The sequence below is a fragment of the Camellia sinensis genome, chromosome 10, assembly GCF_055761805.1.
Source record: "Camellia sinensis isolate YWXY chromosome 10, ASM5576180v1, whole genome shotgun sequence".
Lineage (NCBI taxonomy): Eukaryota > Viridiplantae > Streptophyta > Magnoliopsida > Ericales > Theaceae > Camellia > Camellia sinensis.
The window spans coordinates 182,786,708-182,812,676 of record NC_138970.1 but is presented as its reverse complement, the minus strand read 5'-3'; the positions used below and the strand labels follow the sequence as shown (position 1 = coordinate 182,812,676).

At 40.5% G+C, this 25,969-nt stretch overlaps 1 protein-coding gene across 5 annotated transcripts; it reads right to left on the bottom strand.

Moving 5' to 3' along the window:
- Positions 1 to 688: 688 nt before the first annotated feature.
- LOC114279014 (coiled-coil domain-containing protein SCD2) lies at positions 689 to 13,750 on the bottom strand. Of its 5 annotated transcripts, none has more exons than XR_003635132.2 (17): positions 13,234 to 13,734; positions 11,985 to 12,154; positions 11,565 to 11,640; positions 11,316 to 11,357; positions 11,108 to 11,170; positions 10,449 to 10,498; positions 10,319 to 10,346; positions 9,967 to 10,044; positions 9,741 to 9,851; positions 9,602 to 9,662; positions 8,982 to 9,098; positions 8,747 to 8,865; positions 6,929 to 6,998; positions 4,994 to 5,035; positions 3,718 to 3,758; positions 3,027 to 3,521; positions 689 to 1,020 (listed from the first exon to the last, which is right to left on the bottom strand). XR_003635132.2 is itself a non-coding variant. In XM_028221165.2 (17 exons), the coding sequence occupies exons 1-17, from the start codon at positions 13,561 to 13,563 to the stop codon at positions 917 to 919; spliced, it is 1,629 nt and encodes a 542-aa protein (XP_028076966.1). In that variant the 5' UTR covers positions 13,564 to 13,750; the 3' UTR covers positions 689 to 916. The 5 variants fall into 5 exon arrangements, 1 of the variants encoding a protein (XP_028076966.1); XR_003635134.2 differs by having other exon boundaries at positions 3,718 to 3,799; positions 13,234 to 13,730; XR_014343036.1 differs by having other exon boundaries at positions 3,027 to 3,153; positions 3,718 to 3,799; positions 13,234 to 13,730.
- Between the last annotated feature and the right edge of the window lie 12,219 nt (positions 13,751 to 25,969).

Sequence of the window (25,969 nt, the reverse complement as noted above, 5' to 3'; positions counted from 1 at the left end):
CTAAAATTTCTAAGCTCCCAAAACGGCCATTTTACAATCTTTCGTGAGAAAAATGACAAATATTTTCTCTCTCTACTCACCTTTCCCCTAAAATTGTTATTTAAGCTGTACCATTGTGACTGTCTATATAAATCATAAACTACTACTGGTTCTAGGGAGGCTTTCCTGAACAATAGCCTCTAAAATAATGTACTGCTATTAACCATAAAAATTGCATAAAAGCTTTGGAGCTTTTAATCCAACTTTCTTTTTGCTTGAATCATCTGGAATCGGCCAAAATAGCTGTTTTAATACCCTATATACCACTAGCGCAAAGGTAATATTTATACTGTTTTAGTACTTCATCTTGGATCATGAGGTAATACTCATAATACATGCAACAAATGTGAAGATAAATTAAGTGCGTGCATTTAGAAACTCACCCATGAATTCTTTAATTTCGTCATGTTTGTGCTGAGCCAAAGAGCCTGCCAGTAGTATTAATCAACTTTTCAGTCCAAGCCAGGGACACCTTCACTCTCTAGAAAGGTTATCGACAGGATTAAGGGAAGTAACTAACCTCTGCAAATGGATGCGAGACACAGTCTCCCTGCTTATCATTCCATAACAGATAACAGACACCAAAAGTTTTGCCCTCTAAACACAATTTCTATTCAGATATCAGCATTAATAGGTGAAGCTCCAATGATTCCAAGTTAAGAGGGGTACACTTTCAATATAATTAAACAAAAGCTTGCTTGCATCTGTCAAAAATTCACATTTTCTATTTTCTTCTATTTTTTTTATAGGCAATCCTACACTTATTAACATAAGCACTTGAGAAGAGTTAAAAAAATATAGAAATATACATCCAAAGTAAAAAAAAAGTGTCACAAAAAATATTTGAAGCAAAGTTTTCCAATTGCATAGAAGAGTTTCATGCAACGGCAATGGACGGGTCCTGCTCAATTTCTCTGCGGGTTGCTTCCCAGAGTCGTTGCTCAATACCCAATTTTCTCAGCTCCATCAAACCTTGCTCAACTGAAACATAATCCACTCACCATAAGCAAACAAGCAAGCAAGTAACAATAGATGACGAAAAGGGAATGCTGTATTGCACATGATAACTAAAAAAAAATACTCAAATCTCAACCAAAAAAAATAATAATAATTTATCAGCAAAAGTCAGCTGTTAGTGGTTAAATTAGCACCTATGAGAGTTAGCCTCCTCACCCTTGCAAAGCACCAAGTGCTTGCCTCATAATTCAACTCCCCTTAGGAAGAGTTGAATCCATGACCTCTCCCTTAGGACTAACTAAGCCCTTAGGAGACTTGGAGAGTTATGGTGGCCAACTCACTCAAATCTCAATATAACAATTGCAGTTATAAAGCTGTGTCATGTTTTAGACTTCCCAATTAGTATGGGCAAAATATATGTTTTGACCGGTTTCTAATTTATTGCTCAGAAGAACAGGCTAACGCATCTCCATAAATCACATTTTTATTACTCAACCTTACAGGATACACAGTTGGTACTCCCCAGCTTAATAGCATAAATTTTATCAATACATCACGTTTTGTATACTTTGTCCCAAAATGTGAATTGGGCCATTTTAATATTACCTCACTCAGGAATTAAATAACTCAATGTGTTTAGAAATACCTCAAATATCTACAAAATTTACTTAATGAAAAATTAAATTTGATCATTACTTTTGAAACATAGAATTATCTGATCTAAAATTGTGAGATTCACAATCTATTCTCCTTGTATTGTTCCAATGTTATCGGATGTGCCCAAAGGGACAAGAGATTCAAAATATATTCTATTTTATACCAACACAAAATTTAAGAATAAGTCATTTACAAATTTAACATTATTTTCCATTAGTCAACTCAAAATGAAATAAATCCATCTGCACAAGCAAACAGACCTAACTTTTTTCAAGAAACCAACTTGCTCCTATTATCTACAGGTCACATAAATAAATACACACATACATATACAAAATAAGTAGGCTGCAAATAAACTGAGCGATTAACAAACAACACAGGATTGGTTGTGGATGGTTTGGTTTGTGTTCGTTTATTTAGTTAATAAACCAAGCTTGAAATTAATAGCAAGCCTAAACCGCCAAGGGCCAAAGATTGGCTCACTAGCCTTGTGACCAAACTACGGTTTAAGTAAACACTCTCATAAACTAAGGGTCCTAAACAATCCAAGCATATTCGGTTCCAAGAAACCAAATGACACTATCCAGTTCTTTTTGTCTTCCTGGCATCACCTACTGTCTTCCTCTCTGTCTTCCTTTCATCTATTTTCTTCTTTCATATTGTTTTCTCTCTTCTTATTCACCCCTAGCCTAGAGAAAAAAATTGATTGTTGAAAATAGTCTTCACATGATTTCAGACAGCAACATCAAGGAAGAGGCTCCAGAAAATAGAGGCCCCTTTCTCTGTTCTCGTATCCTTCTTCAATGCTGGCACTTGGCATCATTGTTACATAAGAATGCAACTGTCGAAAAAAGGTTTCTGGTTATGCTTGAATAATTTAAGATTGGGTTACCCTTCATGTTAATACTAACCATGCTGAGCACTAGCTAGGCTAAAACAACATGAACCAAGCATAGGCAAGCTTTTTTTCCTTTCCTCTCTTCTTCTACTTGTTTTATTTATTTATTTATTTTATTTTTTTTTGAGTGTGTGTGTGTGTGGCTGGGGGGAAGGGGGTGGTGGGGATTAGAGGATTCAAGTGCCTAATTTGAGTACGGGGTTGGACACATATTGTCATATCCAATAGACATGGGTACATTGAGAGAAATGTAAGAGTCTATGTAACACTAGGCATGGACTTGAAAAAATTGCTTCCAGAAAGACAACTTGAAAGTTTGTGTAACATGTAAACTGCACCACACACATCAGGCAATTAAGCTAAGTAAATTCCAAAGACAATGACCAATGCCCACCAAAAATTTTCAAATGGCATTGTTGAAACTAATGACTGATATCTGCGCGTGAAGATGGGTTTAAAGTCAAGTAACAATTACCATCAACAGCATCATGTGAGGTTGGTGAGTGCCCGCTACAGCTAATCCAAAATTGAAGTCGTTCTTTGGCAATCTCCTCTTCTATACCATGGACTTCAGCTCTTCTCCAAAAATACATAAGCCATGCCTGTGCAAGTTAAAAGTGAAATTAACAAAACAAAAAATGCCATCAGGATTAGCCATCAAGTTTAAACTAAGAAAAGATTGCACAGAAATAATATAGTAAAAATGAAATTGTGCATAAAACTTAATTGAGGTCATTGTTTGACCAAGAATTCTAAACCATGAAGTTTTAACTCTTGCACGAAATTCTATGGAGGCAAGGGATGCAAATAGAGATGAAAAGAAAAAAGAAATCTGCATATGTAACACATCTCTTCATGACAAGGCATGCTGAATTTCCAAATCCTTGACAAGGCTGGTGCTGGATGGAACTCGCAACTTCAGTTTCAGAAATTTACTCTTTGGGATTCCCAGTTGAGATTAAAATTACTTCTGCCATTCATAATTGGGAAAAAAAATGAAATTGTTTCTATACACCAAAATAAAGAAAATGAATTCACTAAATAAAATAACAGTAGATTGTGACCCCATAAAATATGCAACTTCAGTAAGCCATTGTAGTAGTGTGAACATATTAATTAGCGTGACTCAGGTGGAAATAATGGCAAATAAGAGAGAAATCCCAGACCTCCTTGAAAAGAACATCCTCGGAATCTTCTGGACTCAGTTCTGCAGGTGAACAAAGACCTCAAAGTTATAACCAGCTCCCCCTGGATGATCCACAATGCAACCAATAGAAAAGTTTCTACTAATTTTCAAATATTTGAGACTGCCTAACGGGAGAATAGAATGGTTCAATAATAAAAATTGGGGCATTCTGCAAGTGGGATTTCCAGTAGTCCACATCATATGATCACACCACATTATCAATAAAATCAAAGTACTTTCAGCAGTGTCTTGATTAGCAGAAACATGCCATGAAATAGAGAAAGACTTGCAAGTTGTAGAAACAAATTCATGTCCAGAGCAAGACCACAAAAGTGAGAAAAAATCAATTATTATATGATATGACCAAAGAATGAAGCAAAACCATGAAGAAGGATAAGCTTGCGATACTAATACAATACAACTTTTGCACAGAATTCCTCGTATCTGTCAGAGGTGATTGTTAAATTAAAATTCTAGCATTAGTGATGCTGGATGATTAGGGACAGCCACAATAGTAGGCTTTTGGGGCTGATTTTACACTGTTTAGGGTGCTGCAGGCTGCAGGAATTGAAGAAAGAAATAAAAAGAAAAGAAGATAGATCTAGGAATCACTCCTAGAATTCCTTAGGCATCACACCTAGGGTTTGATTGCATCACACAACCCATAAAGAAGCTTCAAAGCTCTCAACTTTTTATAAAAGATCAACTCTCTCAATTATAAGCATTACATGGCTTTATATAGGAGTAGGAGACTTCCTAAACCAACTAGAACTAAAAAATGAAACTATTATAATATCTTAAACTTCCAAAACTAATTTAAGACTAAATAAAAAACATAAATAAAACTCAATTCAATAACTTAACCCACAAGTCGACCAATGGGCAACCCAAACGGCCCATGTCAGCAAATATAAAATTACCAAAATACCCCTAACCTTAAAAATCCTAGAAAACATAAAAATAATAATAAAATAAGACTTTAATAATACTAGAAACATAATTATAGAAGATTTCTATCCATTTCTCTATGAAATTATGCCAAGGTCCAAGTATCATCACTTCTCTAAATTTAGTCTTCCTTGAACTTCTTATACTTTGCATCAATTAGCTTGCTCAAAAACTTTTGACAAAATTGCGTCTCTACTTAATGATGGCAGTACTTTTTCTGGAATTTGGATGCATACATGGATTCTAATGCAAAATGCAGGAGTAAACTTCACTAAAGAAACCTAAAGCATGCAACATGAACAACATACCAAATGCATCCATAAACTTCGGATCACCAGGTGTCTTGATATCTGCATATGAAAGGAAAAAATAATAAGTACAAAAAAAAAAAAAACAAAACAAAAACAAAAACAAAAACAAAAAAACAAAACAAAACAAAACAAAAAACAAAAAACAAAAAACAAAAAACAAAAAACAAAAAACAAAAAACAAAAAACAAAAAAAAGAAGGTAAAATAAGTATTTTGATACATTTATTGAATCTGTGGCTTTTTTTATCATTTCTGTTCCTGATTAACCACTAGACTTCCTCTAAGTCATAACTATAATAAATAAAATTCACTCTGATAAGAATAAATCAAACTAAGCCTCAAAGTCTCTTACCTTCCTTTTTCTTAATTTAGCAAGCTTATAGATGTTATTTTCTCGATCTTTAACATCTAGAATAAAGATCGTCATAGGCTTTTAATTTAGTATCTCTAATTGTTATTTTAACCTCCTTATTAGCCAACTTATATCCCTTAAAATTGTCCTCATTTTTATTGTTTTGTCATTCTTTCTTTGTTTTTACTATGACTTGTATCTCATTACAAACTCTAAGACATTATCTTAAAGACATCATCATCCAATAAAGAAAAGTGCTACGAAAGCATCCAGAGAATTGAGTATTCAATTGTTGGCTAGTGGACATGTACCCTCAAAATTGAAAAAAATAAAAATAAAACAAATAAGAGATTCCACAACATAATGTATATAAATAACCGTACATGTTAAACTCAGTCATCTTGACCCAATTAAGCCATATCCTATGTTACTAAAAACACTAATACCCTAGCGAATTACGTATTTGTACGAATGTTCCGAAACATGGTACACTTCCGATCCAAAATGATAAATCTAGTGATCTTAAGCGATCCCAAAAGTTAGGAGAAAAAAATTCAAATATACTGAACTAAAATCTAAGATGAGTTTAGTTTTGACAAGACAAAACATAAAAAAATGGGCCATAATGTTCATAGAAATATTTTGCTACATGAAAAAAAAAAAAAATTTACATTTTATTGGATGCCTAATAGTAAAAGGAAAATTACTATAGAAGTACCTTAAATTCTCAAGTGTAATATATACAAGTCTACCCCATATCGTACCATATTTTAGAGCATGTGGTGCACCATGTTCCCGTTCCACGTACTGGAACGATCCATGTTCCAAGTAACATAGGCCATATCCCAACTTTTTGGGATTGAATGACACGCTCAAATGATGAAAATACAATATGGAATGCAAAACAAGAAAATGAGACTGGAAAAGTGAAAGCTAAATAAATTTTATAAGGATATTTGCACGGGGGTGAACCCATGTTTCAACAACTTTAAATTTGCCCACTTCTCTTTAATATTTCATCCTAGCCCCTATATTATCCACCTACATTGTGTTCTCACTGTTATCATCAATTAATAACAGGCTAATTGGAGTCACTACCCATTTCCAGCAATACAGTTCAGTACGTTACAATGAGAGACATATCGGCACAAGTATTTTACTTATAAAATCAGTTAGATTAATGTTCAGAGAAGAAACTGACGGAAGGATAAACAAGAGTAATCAGATCAAAAGGGGCCACATGTGAAATACTTAAACATAAGTGATAAACGCAAATACGAAGATAATTAGGGAGGGCCAGTGCAGAAAAAGTACATATATATTTTTTTCTATATTCAAGAGACTGCTGATTTGGGACACTAATTTTGATGAAAGGGAAATCCCAGGTAAGAACAACTAAAATCAATTATCAAAAACATTGCAACACATGCAACACAAGTGCCTCTTTTTAGAGAGGACTCATATTCATAATTACAGGGCAACCGGTAGCAGTTTTGAAAAGGAACCACAAACTGCAAGGGACATTATCAATTAAAGCAGGCATCAGCCACAAAGCATGTCAGCAACATGTACAAGACAAACCTGAAACTGATGATCGAACTGCGTTTGCACGCCATTGTTGTTCCAATACAAGCACAGTAGCATCCTCAACCTTGGAAAGAGCAATATGGAACATGAGAGTAGGTATAGCAACCCTTTCTAAAAATAAATACTACAATATCATAAACACTGCAATTAAGAACTTGAAGAAGAAGAAGGGTGGTAGATTATGAAGCATGGGTACTTCGAAAAACATGCCGTACCCATACCGGGTACTTACTGGCATATGATTCCTCGTATGGTACTTCTGCATATGTACTGGGTACACGAAATACGTACCCAAATTTTTTCTTCTTAATTTTTGGTGTACCTAGACGTACCTAATATATACACAAGCCGCACCGTACCTCAATTATTACAGAGATAAAACTCCTTTCACTAAACTTTTTTTTTATTTTTAGTTTTATGTCTACCATGATTTTAAAATTAAATTATGGTTTGTAAGTTATTTAATATATTGACATTTAATTTTGATATATACCTTTACTTTTGGCATTAAATGTTAACTATAGGCTGGATCTTAACAAATTAAACCATTTAATTAATTTTTACATTACTCCAAATTAAAAATAAATATTTTTTTACAAGCGTACCAAGCCGTACCTGCACCCTACTTTTTTTGGATTTTATAGTATCGACGTACCCGTTTCGTACCCAGTACCAGTACTCATACATGTACCCGTGCTTCATAGGTGGTAGAGAATCTTGCAGAAAGTAATAAGAGTATTATTTGACATTGAAGCTTGGCCGAGCAAATGAATTTCTGTTTTGGAGACCTATAGACTATGATTCTGGTTAAAATTACGAATTTATGAACTTAAGAAGCTGATGTCACAACCGCCGAATGTGAGGGCGGACATCTGGGTCTCTTGTCCACTGGTAATGTCCTCCAACGTGAAAAGCTCTCTAGATCTCCACTTCGGACATCCAATTTGGTAGCCAAACATCAAAGGCCTCCGATTCTGGACACCTTGTAGAAAAATGACCATATCTCTCTCTCTAGAAAACTCGAAATCAAGCACCATTTGTTGCTTTAGCAACTAGACTAATAGTTCTTTCCAGTGGTATAGGGCTTGCAATTCGAATCCCTCTTAGTAAATACATTTTCAACTCAAAGTGAACCCAAAACTGAAGTCTGCAGCTTTGTTATCCAGCATGTTGAATCAACTTTGAAATTGTATCACTCCTTCATTTGAACTCCAATATAAACCCATGACCTATGGATTTAAAGCTTAAGATGCCTAACTTCCAATAGAATTGGTCTCAGTATGAATCATAGCATTTTGAGAGTGAAGAGTTATGACTAAATGAGCCATATGTCTGAGCACAGTGGTGATGGTGACTTGAGTGGTGGTGTTATAGCTGAACGGATTGATGAAACCAAGATGGAAGGAGAATAAACTCCTTTGAAAGGTGGAGAAGCAAACATTATCAAGGGATTAAAATCAAAAGAAGCACAAAGAGAAGATCCAAATTATTAAACTTGAAAGTCAAACAGTCATGTTTAAAGACGACCAACATGTGGTTTGAGCTGTGTTTAATTGTGCCTATTTCCTCTCAGGTTGCAAGAGGTTTTCTGTTTCTTTGCCCTAGCCTTTTGGGCTTGTGAGTGGCTTTTTTGGAAATCCTCTTTGTGAGGTAATGGCTTCTTAGCACATTTGTTGGGTGCCCGTCGGGATTGCGTCTGAACTTTCATTGTATAAGTTTTCTTTTGGGTAAATTAAAACTGATGAACAGCATTATCTAAAGAATGAACGATAAATTGAACATATATTTTTGATCTTCTGCTCAAAAGGAAACCTTCAAGGATGCAAGCTCCTTCAAGCCCATTTCAACTGAAAGCATACTCTCAATAATTCCTTCTCCAGTTAGATCATTCAAGTCCTGAATGAGTTTGCTCCTCTCAGGATTTTCATCACCTGCTCAACATTGTGGATACAAACATGATTGAAGGAGATGTATAATAATGTAAAAATATTTCTTTATCAAAGAATATGACATTCACATGAAATTTCAACGAGAAATTGCTGCTAACCTTTCTCCAAGCATTCCTCTTTAGCCATTTGTCCCGCAGAAAGGACAACTTCCAAAGGAAGAGGTGCTAAAGATGACCAGTACTCATGCTTTGATGCTGCAATATCTGCACAGATGCCTAAACAACAAAGAACCATTGTGATAAAATAAATCTCATCTGAGAGGATAAAGTGTGAAAGGAATTCACTCAATCAAACTAAAACAAATAAAGACCAAGCAGGTGTCAACAGGACCTTGTCAATTCCAGATAACTTCACAAAATGCAGAACTAAATTGAAAAATATGCACACAATATTTCTTAACCCCCACACCCAAGTATTATAAAGTTCAAGGGTGAGTACATAGACAATTGAACAAAAGAAGAGCACTTTGGTAAAAAATTTAGTGCTTTTGACGGCATGTTTTGAGAGATATAAGATTTGATGGCGTAAAAAGCTTCATACAGTCTATACATGTAAACTGTCATAATTTGTAGAAGTACACAAGACAAAACAACACAACTGCACTTTTTTTAATCTTAACTACTTAGGGTTGGTAAAATGAACATTTAAAAAAAAAAAAACAGACAAATTAATAATTAAAGATGAAAATGAGCAACCATAATTGCAACATGTAGATTACCATGTCGTGCAGCTAAACCCCAATAGCGTGCAAGCCAACAACGCTTAAGAACAATTTCCTCCTGCAATGTAATATGCTTGTGCAATTAATCTGAAAAGAATAACAGTAATGGGCTTCAAACAACTATGCAAATACATACCATTTCACCCTGGGTTAAAACCATCCTTTGTGTCATAGAGCGAAGAGCTCTAACTTCAGCTTCAGTTCCCTGAAGCTGGTCTACAGCAGCTGCAGCCTCAGTTTTCACTTTCTGATTCAAGCAAAATATCAAAGCATAAAATTATAACATGCAACAGTAGTGGAAGACCCAATAAAATAAGTACAGAAAGATAAATTAATAATTGCTTTGTGGCAGCATACTTTACCTCAAGGTCTAAGCGGAGGGAGGCAATTTCCTCATCTACCCCGTCTCTTGTTTGTTTTACATCTCTAAGTGCAGCAGCCTGTGAAAATAAATTATCTCTATGTTATGCTTAAAGAAAAGAATGCAGAAAAATTCGAATACCATGCCATATACAAGATGAAAGATTCCAATAGGTTTGCGAAGTCAAGAACACCAAGTCAACCCCGTATGTAAATACGAATTTCAACTTTTCCCCTCAAATCATAGCCTATGTACAAAGCTGAGTTTATCCCCATCCAAAGGCAATAAATTGAGAGGTTCACTGGCAAACGATTACATTCAAAATGAAGAAACAACTCGAATGTCCCCCCTACCTCTCTTTGACGGAATGCAGCTTCCTTTCTGGGAGTGATTAACATGAGACGTGATTAATCATATGAAACTACAATCAAACATTAGACACAAACAGGCAGATGTAAGATACATTTATTAACTCCAGCATACCTATTCAACAATTTTGCTTCTAAAGATACTCCTTGTCCAAGAGAAGCTACCTGATGAATCAGAATCAAGCAGCAAAGTTTCAGCGTCACATTGAGAAAGAGCTGGTTATTGGTAGGAATAGATAAAATCCTTTCAATATATTCAACCTAATCTCCTAATTATCAATAAAAAAGTATCTTATTGGCAACAAAATGTTTTCTTAGAAACGTAATTGCCATGCTCATTCAACAGATCTCATGTGATAAACTCAAGTAAACTATTTGCTATGTATTGGAGGGGAGTTTCAGCCTAAATTCAAAAAATTGGGACAAAAATAAGGAAAACCTCAAAAGTCAGACAAGTCAATCATAGAAACACTAATATAAAGGAATTAATAGAAAATACATTAAAGAAAAAATGTCAAAGTGAAATGGAAGATCATCGCACTGAAGGGTGGGGATAATCTATCACTACCAGAACCATAGACTAATAAACAATTGTTTCAAAAATTTCAGGCCTAGCAATAATACCCATTTGGGAAGTAATAAAGAGATCTACAAGCATGCCTGTCACAAAAGGAGGAACCCAACATGTAAAATAATGGAATCAAAGATTCCTAGTTGGAAGCTAAGCCATATTCTTACATTCTGATGCGCAACACAAGATAATAAAGACATAACCTGTTTCTCAATCTCCCTAGCTCTAGCTTCTGCTTCCTCGTACCCCTGTTCTGCAATCCTGAGCTGTAAAACAGAATTTAAACTACATGTTACTTGCTATAGATAGCATGTTTGAACTTTAAACAAGCTACATCATTTAGGGTGTGTGTGGCTTATTTATTGGGGACCAAAAAAAAATAAAAGCAAAAATACAAAAACAAAATTGCACCTTTTCAATAATATTCTCATTTTCTTCTTGCAGCATATCAAGCTGCAGAATGAGCAGACATTAGCATGACAAGAGAATCTTCAAGCATAGCAAAACATAATATCCTCTTCTTTATATCTCTAAACAACAAACTAAAGATGTATAATTTTCAACACTCACAACCAAAAATATATATATATATATGCATACACATGTTAATTTTAGCACGTTGACAGAAATTTATAAAGTTGATACGTGTGATTAACGTACTTCATCACGAAGGGTAGAAGCTTCCCGTTGATCCCCTGTATCTTTCAAGTACATTTGCCCCATATCTGATGAGAATCTGCAATTTATATCAGTAGTTATATTCACCCAATCCAATAAAAGAACCATATCAAAGACACACTATTGCATAAGCACCAGTATCACTCAATATCAGTCAACCTAGAAAGCTCACACATGAGCACATGCAAGTGGGCGTACGCATGGACATATACAGGTATTTCCTATGGTGAGAAACAAGACGTCAAATCTATTCCAACGATTCATGAATTTTTATTTTTTTTTACTCAAACCAATGGTTTTAGCAAATGCTGCCACTTTTACAAGTGCAATTTTCCATCGCATATGTAATGAGTATGCAGTCATAATTTGTGTGTGGGAACCCATATTATTCTTTCTTTTTACCTTGTCTCTTTTATCCTATAAGTAGGAGGATCAATTGGTGGTACAGGCATTGGAGTCTTCACTGATGTTCTACTAGGTGGTACTGCAGAAGTTGTAGGAATAAACATTAATGGCCTTCCAGCTGATGTTGAGTGGAATGAAGGATTTTCCTCTACAAAGTTCTGTGCTAACTAATTAAAATACAAGAAAATCCAATTAGCCTTCTTGTTGAACTACCATCATCACCTCAAACAAGCTTTATATAGACATAAATTGAAGAAATATAAGAATTAAGCCTAACCATCCATGCTTAAAAATCTGAAAACTTTCACAGAGCAGTTTAATTCCTTTTTTTTTTTTTTTTCTGACTTCCTTTAAATTTAAAGCAACATCGACAACCACAACACAATCCAGACTACGGTGAACCTGCATTATTCTCTCTCTCTCTCTCTCTCTCTCTCTCTCTCTCTCTCTCTCTCTCTCAGAAAGGAAGCTGTACTGAAGTAGAACAAAAACTAAGATCACAACAAATCATAACCAGGAACTGCAATTCAGAAAAGAAACAAAAAATAAATAAATTCCAATCCCAAACAGATCTGTCGTTTTGCTCGAGACAAAAAAGCTACTGAAAAATTCAGTTGCACAAGGAGTCCAAACAGAATTTGTGGTTGATTTCTCAAAATTCAGCATAATACACATATGTTGATGAAATATAAGAATTAAGCATAATCATCCATGCTAAAAAATCTGAAAACATTCACAGACCAGTTTAATTCCTTAGTTTTTTTACTGCATTTAAATTTACAGCAACATCCACAACCACAATCCAGACTACTATGAACCTGCATTACTCTCTCTCTCAAAGAGATTCGGAAGCTTATGTAAACTTAACACACCATCCACAATACAATGAACCTGCATCTCTCTCTCTCTCTCTCTCTCTCTCTGTGAGATTACGAAGCTGTACTGAATCTAGACAAAACATAACCTTGAATTGCAATTCACAAAAGAAAAAAAATCCAATCCAAAACGGCTCTGTTGTTCCCTCGAGACAAAAAAACAAAAAACTACTGCAAAATTCAGTTGCACGAGGAATCCAAACACAATTTCGCGGTTGATTTCTCAAAGTTCACTCCAGGAAAGAGTTAAAACACGATAAAAAGCCACAATTAAGAAGAAAAAAAATATAATGTATCAAAAATAATCACGCATAAACATCAAACTCAAATAGCAATCAAAACACAACTCAAGCGGACTGAAAAAATAATACCGCAAGGGAGGAAGATCTAGCAGACAGAATCGAAGAATTATAGTTACGGTCGATGATATTGTAGTTGTCATCGTCGTCATCTTCATCTTCATCGCTGTTGTTAGCCGTTTGAGAAGCCATGACCTGAGCGAGCCTGACGGAGGCGGCTTTGGCGGCGAAGGTCTGATTGCGCTTGAAGGTGGAAATGCCGGTGGCGGAAGAAGAGCGAGAGTGGTGGTGATGCGACGGCGACATTGCCGGAGAGGAGGAAGCGGCGGTGGCGCTAGATTCGCTGCTCCACTGGCGAACGTAGAGTTGACTCTGAAGAGTCTCGGTTCGTCTTCGGTCCATCTGTTTACAGCAAATGATCTCGGTCTAGATCTTTGGGGGGTGAAGAGTAAGAAGAGGAAAGGCACAATTCAATGCACAATAATATCTGGGAATTTTATCTATTGAGAGAGAGGGAGAGAGTCACAGTCGGAGAAGCAGTCCAGGTCGCAAATTGTCTGTCTGTACTCTCTCACTTGTCTTAATTTTTAGGGCAAATTACATATACACCCCTCGAGGTTTGGTTAAATTACAGATACTCCTGAGATTTCGGAAATTACATCCCGCCCCCTGAGGTTTGTATTTTCATAACAATTTACCCCCTGAGGTTTATATTTCATAACAAATTACCCCCTAATTTCTTATGCAAATATAGCATTCAGGGGGGAATTTGTAATTTCTCAAACCTCAGGGGTATTTGTAATTTAGCCAAACCTCGAGGGGTGTATATGTAATTTGCCCTAATTTTAATAAATAAATAAATACATAAAAATTAAAAAAATTATTATAAATCATCACATTATTTTTTTTTAATTTTCATACATTTCTTATAAAATTTACAAAATTATTAAAATAACTTATTCACCGCTGCGTCAAATCGCTTTGCCCCATCTTCAATAACTTTTTTTTTTGTTTTTAATAATTTATAATCACATCATACTTGTTGAAGATATGAATTAAGAGGGTAATTTTTGGTAAAAATTGGGCCGAGCTATGTGGTGGGCTTCGTGGCCCAAAGCACCAAGGACTTGGTGAAAAGGCCGCAAGGTTATTCCGGCCCAGGAGAGATAAAAGATACTCCGGCCCAAGCTGTTAAAGTTACTCCGGTTCAAGAACGATAGATTTATTCCGAGATGTTGACTTACTACGGTCAAAAAAGATGAAGTTACTTCGGCTAAGGAATCGTAAAGCTGCTTCGGTTTGGACAACTTGAGTTAGTACGGTCCCAAGAAAGGTAGTCCGGTCATGATGAATTTAGGGTAGGTCGGTCGGAATGTAGCTACTCAGTAGATCGGTCCAAGCATACCACGGTTCGTGTATGAGAGAACCGAGATATGGTGTAGCATGAAGAAAAACCAAACTACTGTTAGTACGGCCCACTTTGTGGCTTGGCATAGCTAATGTTACTTCGGTCAAATAGTAATTCGGCCATGGAGAAAACCATCCCACTTGGTTTAAGCAGTTGGGGAGGGTGTAAAAGGATAAGCATTATCCTTAGGAGAATGAATCCTAGGAGGACTCTGCATGGAGAAGTACAAGTCCTACTAGGATTGTGCCACGGAAAACTTATAAAAGCCCACAAGCATCACCTTGGAGGAGGTAATTGAACGTAATTCTTTCTGATAACATAAAACTTTGTCTATTTGTCAAACTTACTGACTTAGGCATCGGAGAGGTTTCCGGCACACACCCGCCGGCTAGCTCACGTTTGTGTATTCATGTGATAAAGCGACGTCGTACGAAGGAGCGTGGAATTGGTCAACAGGATTATACGAGGAGAATTATTTCCTCCCCGTACAATTGGCGCCGTCTGTGGGAAGAACAGACAAGAACAAAAACCTCTTGACTAAGCTTCTCATTTTTCTCAAATCAATGGCACACATTGAAGAACTACCGCAGTCCGCCGTCGACGGGCTAACTCCTGACGGGGGCGCAAGGCGAGAAGGATTACCCTCTGTCCCTCCTATGGCGGATCTGGAGCCCCAACAACATAGCTCCAGGAGGAGTGGCAGGGGAAGGCGGAATAGCAGCCCTCGTCACTCTCAAAGTCCTGACAGGCAAATGAGGAGGATTGATCCACAAGCCCTGGAAGATCGCGTGAAGGAACAAGATGAACTAATGCGGAAGATGGCAGCGGACATGGAAGCATTAAAACGCCAGATGAAGACTAAAGAGGTGGCGACAGGAGAGGGGCGCAAGCACAAGACGCCCCCTCGCCACTCAGAGAATCGTAGTAGGAATACTACACCCTCCCAAGGAGAGAGCAGAAGCCTCAGGACAGGCGACACTCATTCCTTATCATCAAGGACTCGTCACTCCAGGTCTGAGAGGACGAGATCCGAAAGATCATACACTGAAGGAAGCACGTATTGGCCTTCACATTCACACCAAACCAGATCTAGACAAACCGAGCTGCCCAGGTCATCCGACTTACGAACCGTGCTCGAAGAAAAAGCACGATGCAAGGAGGACGCTAGGGCGAGGGATCCACACCGAGTTTCAGCCTTACAACGGTTGGCTCCTCGGACGCATGGAATCGTCGAGGTTGGAATGCCGATACCGCGATCGGCCTACGAACCAACGGACAAGGCGTTGGCAAGACTACAGACTTCACCGTTTGTCCCAGCAATCGAAAACGCGCCCCTACCATCAGGCTTCCTTCAGCCGAAATTCACCACATATGAAGGGAAGACGGACCCGTATTCACACTTAAGCCACTTTCGCCAAGTCATGGCTGTGTACAGGCGAAACGAGGCCTTAATGTGCATACTCTTCCCGTCAAGTCTTGGCGACTTAGGCTTGACTTGGTTCGAAAAGCTCCCAGAGGGCAGCATAGCCTCCTGGGCCCAATTGGCAGAAGCGTTCGTAACAAGGTTTCGAACAAACACTAAAACACCGGTGGAGATAGACCAGTTACTCTCCATCGACATGGGTGAAAAAGAGACCCTCAAATCTTACAACAGTCGCTACTGGGAGACATTCAACCAGATTGGAGACTGCCCCACCAATCTAGCCATTGCGCAATATAAAAGAGGCCTACCAGTAGGGAACAGACTAAGGGATTCGATTACCATGACGCCACCCCTCACCATGGAGGCCCTGATGGAAAGAGTGCATCAGCACATCAGGGTAAAAGAGGATGGCGCACGTGCAAAAGCAAAATCTAGTGCAACCACGGTGCCAGAAAAGAAGGCCTCAGCAAAGGTCAATACAGTAGATAGGCAGAACAAAAACGGGCGTGGCAGACGAGATAACAGTGAAGACCTAGACAAAAGATGGTTGAGAATCCGCACTGCCATAACAACGGTGTTCAAAAAACCAATATATCGGATTCTGAGCGAAATAAAAGACGAGCCTTTTGTCAAGTGGCCAGCCAAGTTAGGGGAAGGTCAGAAAAATTACGATGACAGATCACGGTGCACCTTCCACAAAGAAAAGGGGCACCGAACTGAGAATTGCACGCCACTAAGATAGCACTTGGAAGAATTGGTGGCAGCAGGCCACTTGGACGAATACATTGAAGGAGGGACGCAACCAGCCCCCCAAGATCATAATAATCATCCCAACAGAATGCCAATTGACGCCCCACCACAAGGCATCATCAATGTAATACATGGAGTCTTTGAACCTGAGCGTGTATGCAAGCTCAGGGGATCGATAAAGAAGGCTGAGCACTTTAGGGAAGTGTTAAGTGCCCAACCTGCCGCCAAGAAGGGGAAGACAGAGGCAACAAATGTCATGTCCTTTTCAGATAAGGACTTGGATCGAATATATTGCCCCCATAATGATGCCTTGGTCGTCACTCTCCGAGTCAAGGATTTTGACGTCAAGCGGATTCTGATTGACCAAGATAGTTCATGCGAGATCATGTACTACGACACATTCAAACAACTGAAGCTGCAAGACAAAGACTTGGCGCCTGCAGTTTCTCCCCTGATTGGATTCAACTCCATGCCAGAGTGGCCTGTCGGCAAAATAATCCTTCCAGTCAGAGCAGGGAGTGTAACAAAACAAGTGGAGTTCTGGGTATTAAAAGTCCCCTCCACATACAACATCATCCTGGGCAGAACATGGCTGCATGCCATGCGGTCGGTAGCGTCGTCATACCATCAGGTAATGCGGTTCCCCAACGACACCGGCATAATTGAAGAAGTCTATGGCAATCAGATCATGTCAAAACAATGCTTCGCCACAGCGAATGGAAGCCGAGCTGCCAAGGGATACGTTCATTCGGTGGAAGAACCAGAAAGTAATGAACTATTCGCAGACGTCGGCAAAGAGGCCGATCAGAAAGCGGTGGAGGATTTGGTGGAGGTAAAAATAGATGAGAAAAACCCGGATAAGTTCTTCTTGCTTGGCTCATCGTTGTCCAGCACTGAGAGATTAGAGGTCTTGGAATTCTTGACCTCTAATATCGAAGTGTTTGCCTGGACACCCTACGACATGCCAGGTATTGACCCAAACTTCATCAGTCACCAACTCAATGTCCACCCAACCGCCAGACCAGTCATTCAACGCACACGCAGGTCGGCACTCCACCACGCCGAAATAGTGGCAGAAGAGGTAGGCAACCTGCTAGAGGCAGGAGCAATAAGAGAAGTGCACTACCCAAGATGGATCTCCAACACAGTTGTAGTGCCAAAAAAGAATGGTAAATGGCGTGTCTGCGTCGACTACAAAACAGTCAACAAGGCATGCCCAAAAGATAGCTTTCCTCTACCAAGGATAGATCAACTGGTGGACCTAACGGCAGGACATAACCGACTTAGCTTTCTGGATGCGTACAGAGGCTACCACCAGATCGCCATGCATGAACCAGACCAGGAGGTCACATCCTTCACAACTCCAAGGGGGTTATATTGCTACAAGGTCATGCCGTTTGGCCTAAAGAACGCAGGGGCGACATTCCAAAGGATGGTCACTAAGATGTTTGAACCATTGTTAGGCAGAACAATGGAGGCTTACATCGACGATATGGTGGTCAAAAGCAAGGATGAGAATGACCATCTTAAAGATCTAGGCGAGATGTTCCAGATCCTGAAGAAACACAAGTTGCGCCTCAATGCGTCCAAATGCGCATTCGGAGTTGGATCTGACAAATTCTTGGGCTTCCTGGTGACCAACCGAGGTATAGAAGCAGACCCCTCTCAGATTAAAGCAATCCAGGAGTTGGAGAGACCAAACTCAGTCAAAGAAGTGCAACATCTCACTGGCATGGCGGCTGCACTCAACCGGTTCATAAGCAGGTCATCAGACAGACTACGACCATTCTTCCAAGCTTTAAAGGCCAAGTTTGAATGGGATGAGGAATGCGACCGAGCTCTGGAAAGCTTGAAGGAGTACATGTCTTCCCCACCACTACTCGTTACTCCAGTACCTGGTGAAGAACTCTTTTTGTACCTGGCAGTCTCTCAGCACGCAGTCAGCGCAGTGTTGGTTCGTGCAGAAGGAATACAACACTTGCCCATCTTTTATGTCAGCAAGACATTGTTGGGAGCCGAAACGAGGTACTTGCCCTTGGAGAAACTAGCATTAGCATTAATGATGGCATCCAGAAAATTGGCGCATTACTTTCACGCCCACACCATAGTCGTCCTCACAGCCTTTCCATTAAAAGCTCTGTTTGAAAGGGCGAACTTTAGTGGGCGAATTTTGAAGTGGGCAGTAGAGTTGGGACAATTCGACATCAAATTCCAACCTAAAACCGCAATAAAAGCCCAATCCTTGGCAGACTTCGTCGTAGAATTTACTCCTGGAAGTCATCATATTTGCCCAGTCGACCTAACTGACACAACCGAACTAGGGACGGAAGTTGACGCCGGAATAGCGCAACCCCTAGTAGAAGGTAGTCAATCAAGCACCAAGGCAAACCACACTAAGGACAACAAGGAAGAGACAAACAAAGGCTCACCAACAGTTCAAACAGAGGACGAAGGACAGATAGCCAACATGGACCTTGAAGAAAACACCATTCTAGACCTCACGGCATCATCTGATCCTTCCACTTGCTGGAAATTATTCGTTGGAGAGATGTGGAAGCTCTTTGTGGACGGAGCATCCAACCGACATGGCGCAGGGCTTGGCATAGTCCTCATCTCACCAGACGGCCTGGTTGTGGAGCAAGCAATCAACCTTGGCTTCCCAGCATCCAACAATGAAGCAGAGTATGAGGCACTTCTCGCAGGACTCAAGTCAGCACACTTCATGAAAACAACCGAACTAAAGGTATACAGTGACTCTCTGCTGGTGGTAAACCAAATTTCTGGCGAATACGAAGCAAAAGACGACAGAATGGCCAAGTACCAAGAGTTAGTCAGAACAGAAATCAAGAAGTTTGATGTGGTAAGGATAGAACAAATTGGCAGGGAGGAAAACAGCCGAGCGGACGAGCTAGCAGGCCTTGCCTCACTGGCAGATACATCAATCCCTCATCCATTACTCATCGACTTCTTACCAAGACCAAGCATAGAAGACCCCGAAGCAGAAGAAGTATGTTGCACAGAATTAGGCCCTTCTTGGATGGATCCCATCATCCTATTCCTAAAAGACGGCATCCTACCAGAAGAGAAAAAAGAAGCCAACAGAATAAGGGCAAAGTCGCAGCAATTTTGGCTATCTCCATCTTTGGCATTATACAAGAAGTCGTTCTCTGGGCCTTACCTCAAGTGCGTTCATCCCAGCAAAGTAGAAGCATTCCTGTTTGAAATACACGAAGGGGTGTGTGGAAGTCATCAAGGGGGAAGGTCGCTCGCTTACAGGGCTATTTCGCAAGGATATTGGTGGCCATATATGCAAGCAGACTCAGAGAAATATGTGAAGAAGTGTGAAAAATGCCAGAAATTCGCACACCAAATACATCAACCAGCAAGAGAACTCCTACCCTTAACTAGCTGTAGACACCCCATTTTTGACCGACCTTAAGACTCAGGCGTCACCGATTGAGCGCTTGGTGATGTTGCATAATATGCTTGTTCAGAAGTTTCGGAGTTGCGGCCGTGAGCCCTGCCTCCGGACTCCCGAACCCTTTTCTGTGCCTTGTCTCGGTTTGCGAACCAGACTCGGTTTTCTCTGTTTCTTTTCCTGAGGGAAGGAAGAGGTCCTGTAGACCATCTCTCAATGTCTGCAGGCTACATTTGGTGGCCGTAGGCCATTTTGCCCATTTCGGAGTCCGGTTCCCGGTTTTCGGAGCCGTCAGGCCGTGTGCCTCGGTTCGGGACCGCCTAACCATCTCCGTTTGCTCTGATTTTTGGCATACATCTTATTTTCTCCCTTTTTAGGGACACTGGGGTCTGAGAAACCCACTTCGTGGCCGAACGCCACTTTCGGTGTTTAACGGGCAGTTTCCGGGGCCCCGAACTGCGTGTTTTGGCCCCCGAACATTCGTTTTGCATCGGTTTTCGTTCATTTTTGGCAGGTACCTCTGTTTTATCACCAGGAAGGTCACTGAAGGGTGGGAGGCCAGCAATTGTTGCAGCAACCAGTTATCTCTCCTCCGGAGCCTCCCGACGCCCGTTTTTCGCACTTCCGGGCTAATGTTGAATACCCTAGGGTTAGTGTTGCCAACTTTCAACCACATATCTGTGATCTACACACCTGGGAGGCTCCTAAAAACCCATGGCCGACCACTAATTTTTCTTTCCATTTTTGCCCCTCCTCTTTAACTGCAATGTTGAACACCTTGGGCCCATTTTCTCGAACTTTCAACCACATATTTGTGATGTACACACATGGGAGGCCACTAAAAAGTGGTGGCCGGCCATTAATGTTGATTGACCCTTTTGAACCCCTCTTTCCGAGCCAATGTTGAACCCCTTGGACCCATTTTCTTGGACTTTGAACCACATGGTTGTGATGAGGAGACCTAGGGGAACATCACCATGTGGTGGCCGGCCACCAAATTTGATTGAACCTTTTGACCCCTAGCCGGCCGGCTAGGGGGGGTGGCCGGCCAGCCACCTGCAGCCAAAGCAATGGGCCGGCCTGCTTCCTCACTGTGTGTGCTTTACAGCTGTCCAGCTGTTTCCCCCTAGAAAATATCCCAATTCGGGGATATTTTGTGGGGAAAGATTGCCTCCTTTTGGCCCCACCTTTACACCCATCTTCTTGTCCATATAACCAGCTGAGGTCCTTCTTGACAAGGGTTAGAAACTTTCATCTTCAAGCTTCCATAGCCAACTCCATCTTCTTCCTTCTCAATTCTTGAAAAAACCCTAAGTCCCTAACCATCATTCCTTCTACACCACCAAGCTCTACCACCACCATCTCATTTCCAGCAACAAGGAAGGATTCTTGAAGGCTAAAGAAGCTGCAAATCCATCCAAGAAGCAACAAAAGTGTTGATCTTCAAGGGTAAGTAATACTTTGACCCTTTTGACCCTTTTTCTTGATCAATATGTAAGCCATGCATGCTTTTTGTGTTGAGCTCCGACCATAACTGAAAGTGGCCCTCTTTTGAGCTCATTTTCACTTTTCATTAAGGGCTCAACCCTGTTTGAGCCCTCCATGATGCACTTGCTTCATTGACCCTCTTGTATGTCAACATTTTGCATGCTATTTTTAGCCTATATGTAATCTGTTTTTGAGCATGTTGTAATCTGTAAATGTGCTTATTTTGGGCCCTTCTTCAACATTGTTGAAGGGCCCCTCACCATTTGGTGCCTCCATGTGTCACTTGTAGTTATATCCATTATTTGGCCCCCATTTTTGCATAAATTGGTAGCCCTCTTTGCTTCTGTTTTTGGACCTTGGTCCGAACTTAAAGTAGCCTTATTTTGGCCTATAATTCATGTTTCATTAACACTTTTTTTCTGTTTGGTGAATATTTTGCATACTTCATGTTATAGCCACTTTTGAGCTTCATTTTGCATAGCATTTTTAGCATATTTGTATATTGATTTGAGGCTTGTCATATACTGTAAATATTCATATTTTTGGTCCCTCTTCAGTGTTGTAGAAGGAAATTTTTCAGTTTGGGTTTAGCTTATACTACTTGCTTCATTACCCCTATCTTGGCCCCTATTCTTGTATGCTATTTTTGCCATACCTATATTTGCTGTTTGGCCATGTTTATAACTGGAAAAGTGCTTATCTTGGGGCTGTCTAGTTTCTGTCTTTGCATTGCATGTCCATGTTGTGCATATTTAGCATGGCTATAGGCCATTTCGGGTGCTTAATGTTGCATTTCGGGACATTTCCTTGCATTTCATATCATTTCGCCTCATCCCGGGGCTGTTTTCCCCTTGTTTTGTTGCTGAAATTCCATTAGCATGCTTGCATATCATTTTTGCCATGTTGCATCACATTTCATCATTGCCTCGGTTTGCGTGCCCGTGTGCACGCATTTCGAGGCACCTCATTTTCTACCATCGGCATCTTATGTGAGTGTGGCTGAGGCTCTCTCATGTTAGTATAAGTCCATTTGTCATTTTCCATGTCATTTGCATTGCGTATGCATTGCCTCGGTTTGCGTGCCCGTGTGCACGCATTTCGAGGCACCTCATTTTCTACCATCGGCATCTTATGTGAGTGTGGCTGAGGCTCTCTCATGTTAGTATAAGTCCATTTGTCATTTTCCATGTCATTTGCATTGCGTATGCATTGCCTCGGTTTGCGTGCCCGTGTGCACGCATTTCGAGGCACCTCATTTTCTACCATCGGCATCTTATGTGAGTGTGGCTGAGGCTCTCTCATGTTAGCATAAGTCCATTTGTCATTTTCCATGTCATTTGCATTGCGTATGCATTGCCTCGGTTTGCGTGCCCGTGTGCACGCACTTCGAGGCATCTCATTTTTATCATTCTGTCATCGCCTCGGTTTGCGTGCCCGTGTGCACGTACTTCGAGGCATCTCATTTTTTATCATTCTGTCATCGCCTCGGTTTGCGTGCCCGTGTGCACGCACTTCGAGGCATCTCATTTTTATTGTATCTGTCATCGCCTCGGTTTGTGTGCCCGTGTGCACGTATTTCGAGGCATCTCATTTTCATTGTATCTGTCATCGCCTCGGTTTGTGTGCCCGTGTGCACGTATTTCGAGGCATCTCATTTTTATTGTATCTGTCATCGCCTCGATTTGCGTGCCCGTGTGCACGTACTTCGAGGCATCTCATTTTCATTGTATCTGTCATCGCCTCGGTTCACGTGCCCGTGTGCACGTACTTCGAGGCATCTCATTTTCATTGTATCTATCATCGCCTCGGTTTGCGTGCCCGTGTGCACGCATTTCGAGGCATCTCATTTTCAGCATTCCGTCATTTTCTCGGTTCGCGTGCCCGTGTGCACGCATTTCGAGGCATGTCACTCCATGGCATTGTGTATGTTAGGATTGTATATTAGTTGCATTTCATGCATATCATGCATATTGCATTATGTCCGGAATAGGAGTTAGCCCGGGCACGGGAAACGAGGTACATTTCGTACTCCGAGTGACGGAATGTGTCTCAATTCCCCAGTCACCGACACTCCGGATTATCCATGATGGAGTTAGGTTTTAGCTGTAGTTTCATGTGCATTCATCCTATATTGAGTTGCGCATTTCGGCTCCTCGGCCATCATGCCTCGGTATGCGTGATTGGTGGCACGAGGATCGAGACATGCATATATCTGTGCAGATACATTGCTATGCCCCTTTCCTGCTCTCTGTTGCAGCAAAACGAAGAATCAGCAATTTTTTCTGGGCTCAGCACGCATTTCAAGAACAGGTGTAAACAGAGGCTAATTGGGGCATTCCGGTGGATTTCCGCGCAAGACAACCCGGACATGCATCATCCATCAGAAGCAAGACAGTCCCTGGCTTGCACGCCAGTTTTATTTGCTTTCTTAGTTAATTCATTAATTAATTAGAAATTTGTAATATTCTTTTATTCGGGACTGTAATATTTAGACTGTATTATTTATTCGGACCCTCTGCGCGAGGGCACAACTGTAATAAGTGTGCGTGAGTGTGATGTATGTCTTCCAACCCCACGTCTTTCTCCCTTTTATTTATCCGCTTATGATGGTTAGATTAGGGCATATTTAAATTAGCATACAGTATGACAGCATGTTTGCATCATTCATCTGTATTGCATGCATCGGGCTCGGCGCATCATACTAACTGCATTGTACTTTCAATTCCAAATTGAATACATGGTAGTTATAGCATTCCATATGCCATCTTAGAATAACCGAGCCTGCTATAGTTGCATTTTGCATGTGTTGCATTAGGCATTTCTGTACACTTAGGATCATGCATGATTTCTAATATAGTTTCTATTTTGGCTTGGAATACTCGGTGAGTTTTATGCTTTAGCATCCTTGCATGCGTGTGAGTGAATGCCATGATAGCATGCTTACCATGAGGCTATGTGCTTATATGATATAACTGCCTGAATGCCTGTGGGTGAAGGTTGGGTTGTTTAAATTGGAACAAATCATTGACTGTTTGTTTTAAGCCCACTAGATAGTGGCAAAACCATCTTTTCTAAGCCCACCTGCGGGTGGCAAAATCTGTATTTTAAGCCTACTTGCGAGTAGCAAACCAACTTTCAAACAAGCAAACATGAGATGTTTTGTTCCAATCCAGGCGACCTGGTCTATACTTGTATGCCGTGTGCATCACATAGTAACCTAGGCTAATAAACCGGAATAAGAGCATGCAATGTTTTCAAAAATTGATATCATGGTTAGTAGAGGCCGGTCTATGACCGGGCGAGCGGGGGTGCTCACGAAGTGACCTTCCCTAATCGTACCCAAGTTCCCGAGCCGAGGCAACTTTGGTGATGACGGACACGTGGCCTTTTGGCACCGAGTCAGGGTTTCCTAAATTTCCCATTTAAAAAAATATTTAGGTGGCGACTCTGTATCTGGCAAAGCAGTCCATGTTTGGCACTTTTTCAAAAATCAGTTTCTCAAAACAATTTGCCGGATTTGGACTCTTTGGTTCAGATTAAGAACAGTGACATTTAAGAGTCCGAGCTGTAGTGACCCCAAATGAACAGAACGGGACTTAACCCTCCCGGGGCGTTCGGGGACGTCTACAGTTTCTGGCGACTCCGCTGGGGATTTAGAGAACTTGACTCGAACTCGTGATATCTGTTTTTGACTACACTTGTGTGTTTCTTTGCATTGCATTTGCATTGGTGCGCCTAGGACACCGTGTTTGCCATCTGCTATTCCTGAACGGTTTGCCGGAGGCTTGTCTTGTCAAGGCATGACCATAAGGCTGACCAGTTGTGGGCTCTGCCAGTATGGGAACACAAACCCCGGTTTTACCGGGGCACCCTCTTTGACCATTCGACCTAGTGCATATTCGGATCCATAGTGACCATTCCAAATTAGGACAGGTTACTTACCCGTTTATAGGTTGTTTGAAGCCGCTGTGTGCGTAATGAAACCCTAGCTCCTGACAAAATAGGACAGGGAAACCCTACCCCAACATAGGGGTGTTTTGGCTCTCACTTATCTGTTATGTGCTTTAGAGTGCGTCTCTACAGGAATGCATGTATCAGTATATGAGTTTGGGCATCAGGCCTGCGGGCACCAGTTTGCGAATTTTGGCATTAGGCCTGCGGGCATTACTATCAGTGTTTGGGAGTCAGCTTTACCCGTGGGTTTCAGACTCAGATTTTGAGGCCGAATTTTGGGCAGAATTCAGTAGAGGGCACACTCATTCAACTATGCTCGTATCTGTTCAGGTGAAATCAGGCTGAGGTGCTGTCTGTTTTCTCTTTT

Coding starts and splice junctions, on each gene's coding strand:
- LOC114279014 (XM_028221165.2), bottom strand. CDS start 13,563: ATGGACCGAAGACGAACCGAGACTCTTCAGAGTCAACTCTACGTTCGC. Junction 12,155..13,233: donor CTAGATCTTCCTCCCTTGCG/GTATTATTTTTT, acceptor TATTTTAATTAG/TTAGCACAGAACTTTGTAGA. Junction 10,499..11,107: donor CTAGGGAGATTGAGAAACAG/GTTATGTCTTTA, acceptor CTGATTCATCAG/GTAGCTTCTCTTGGACAAGG.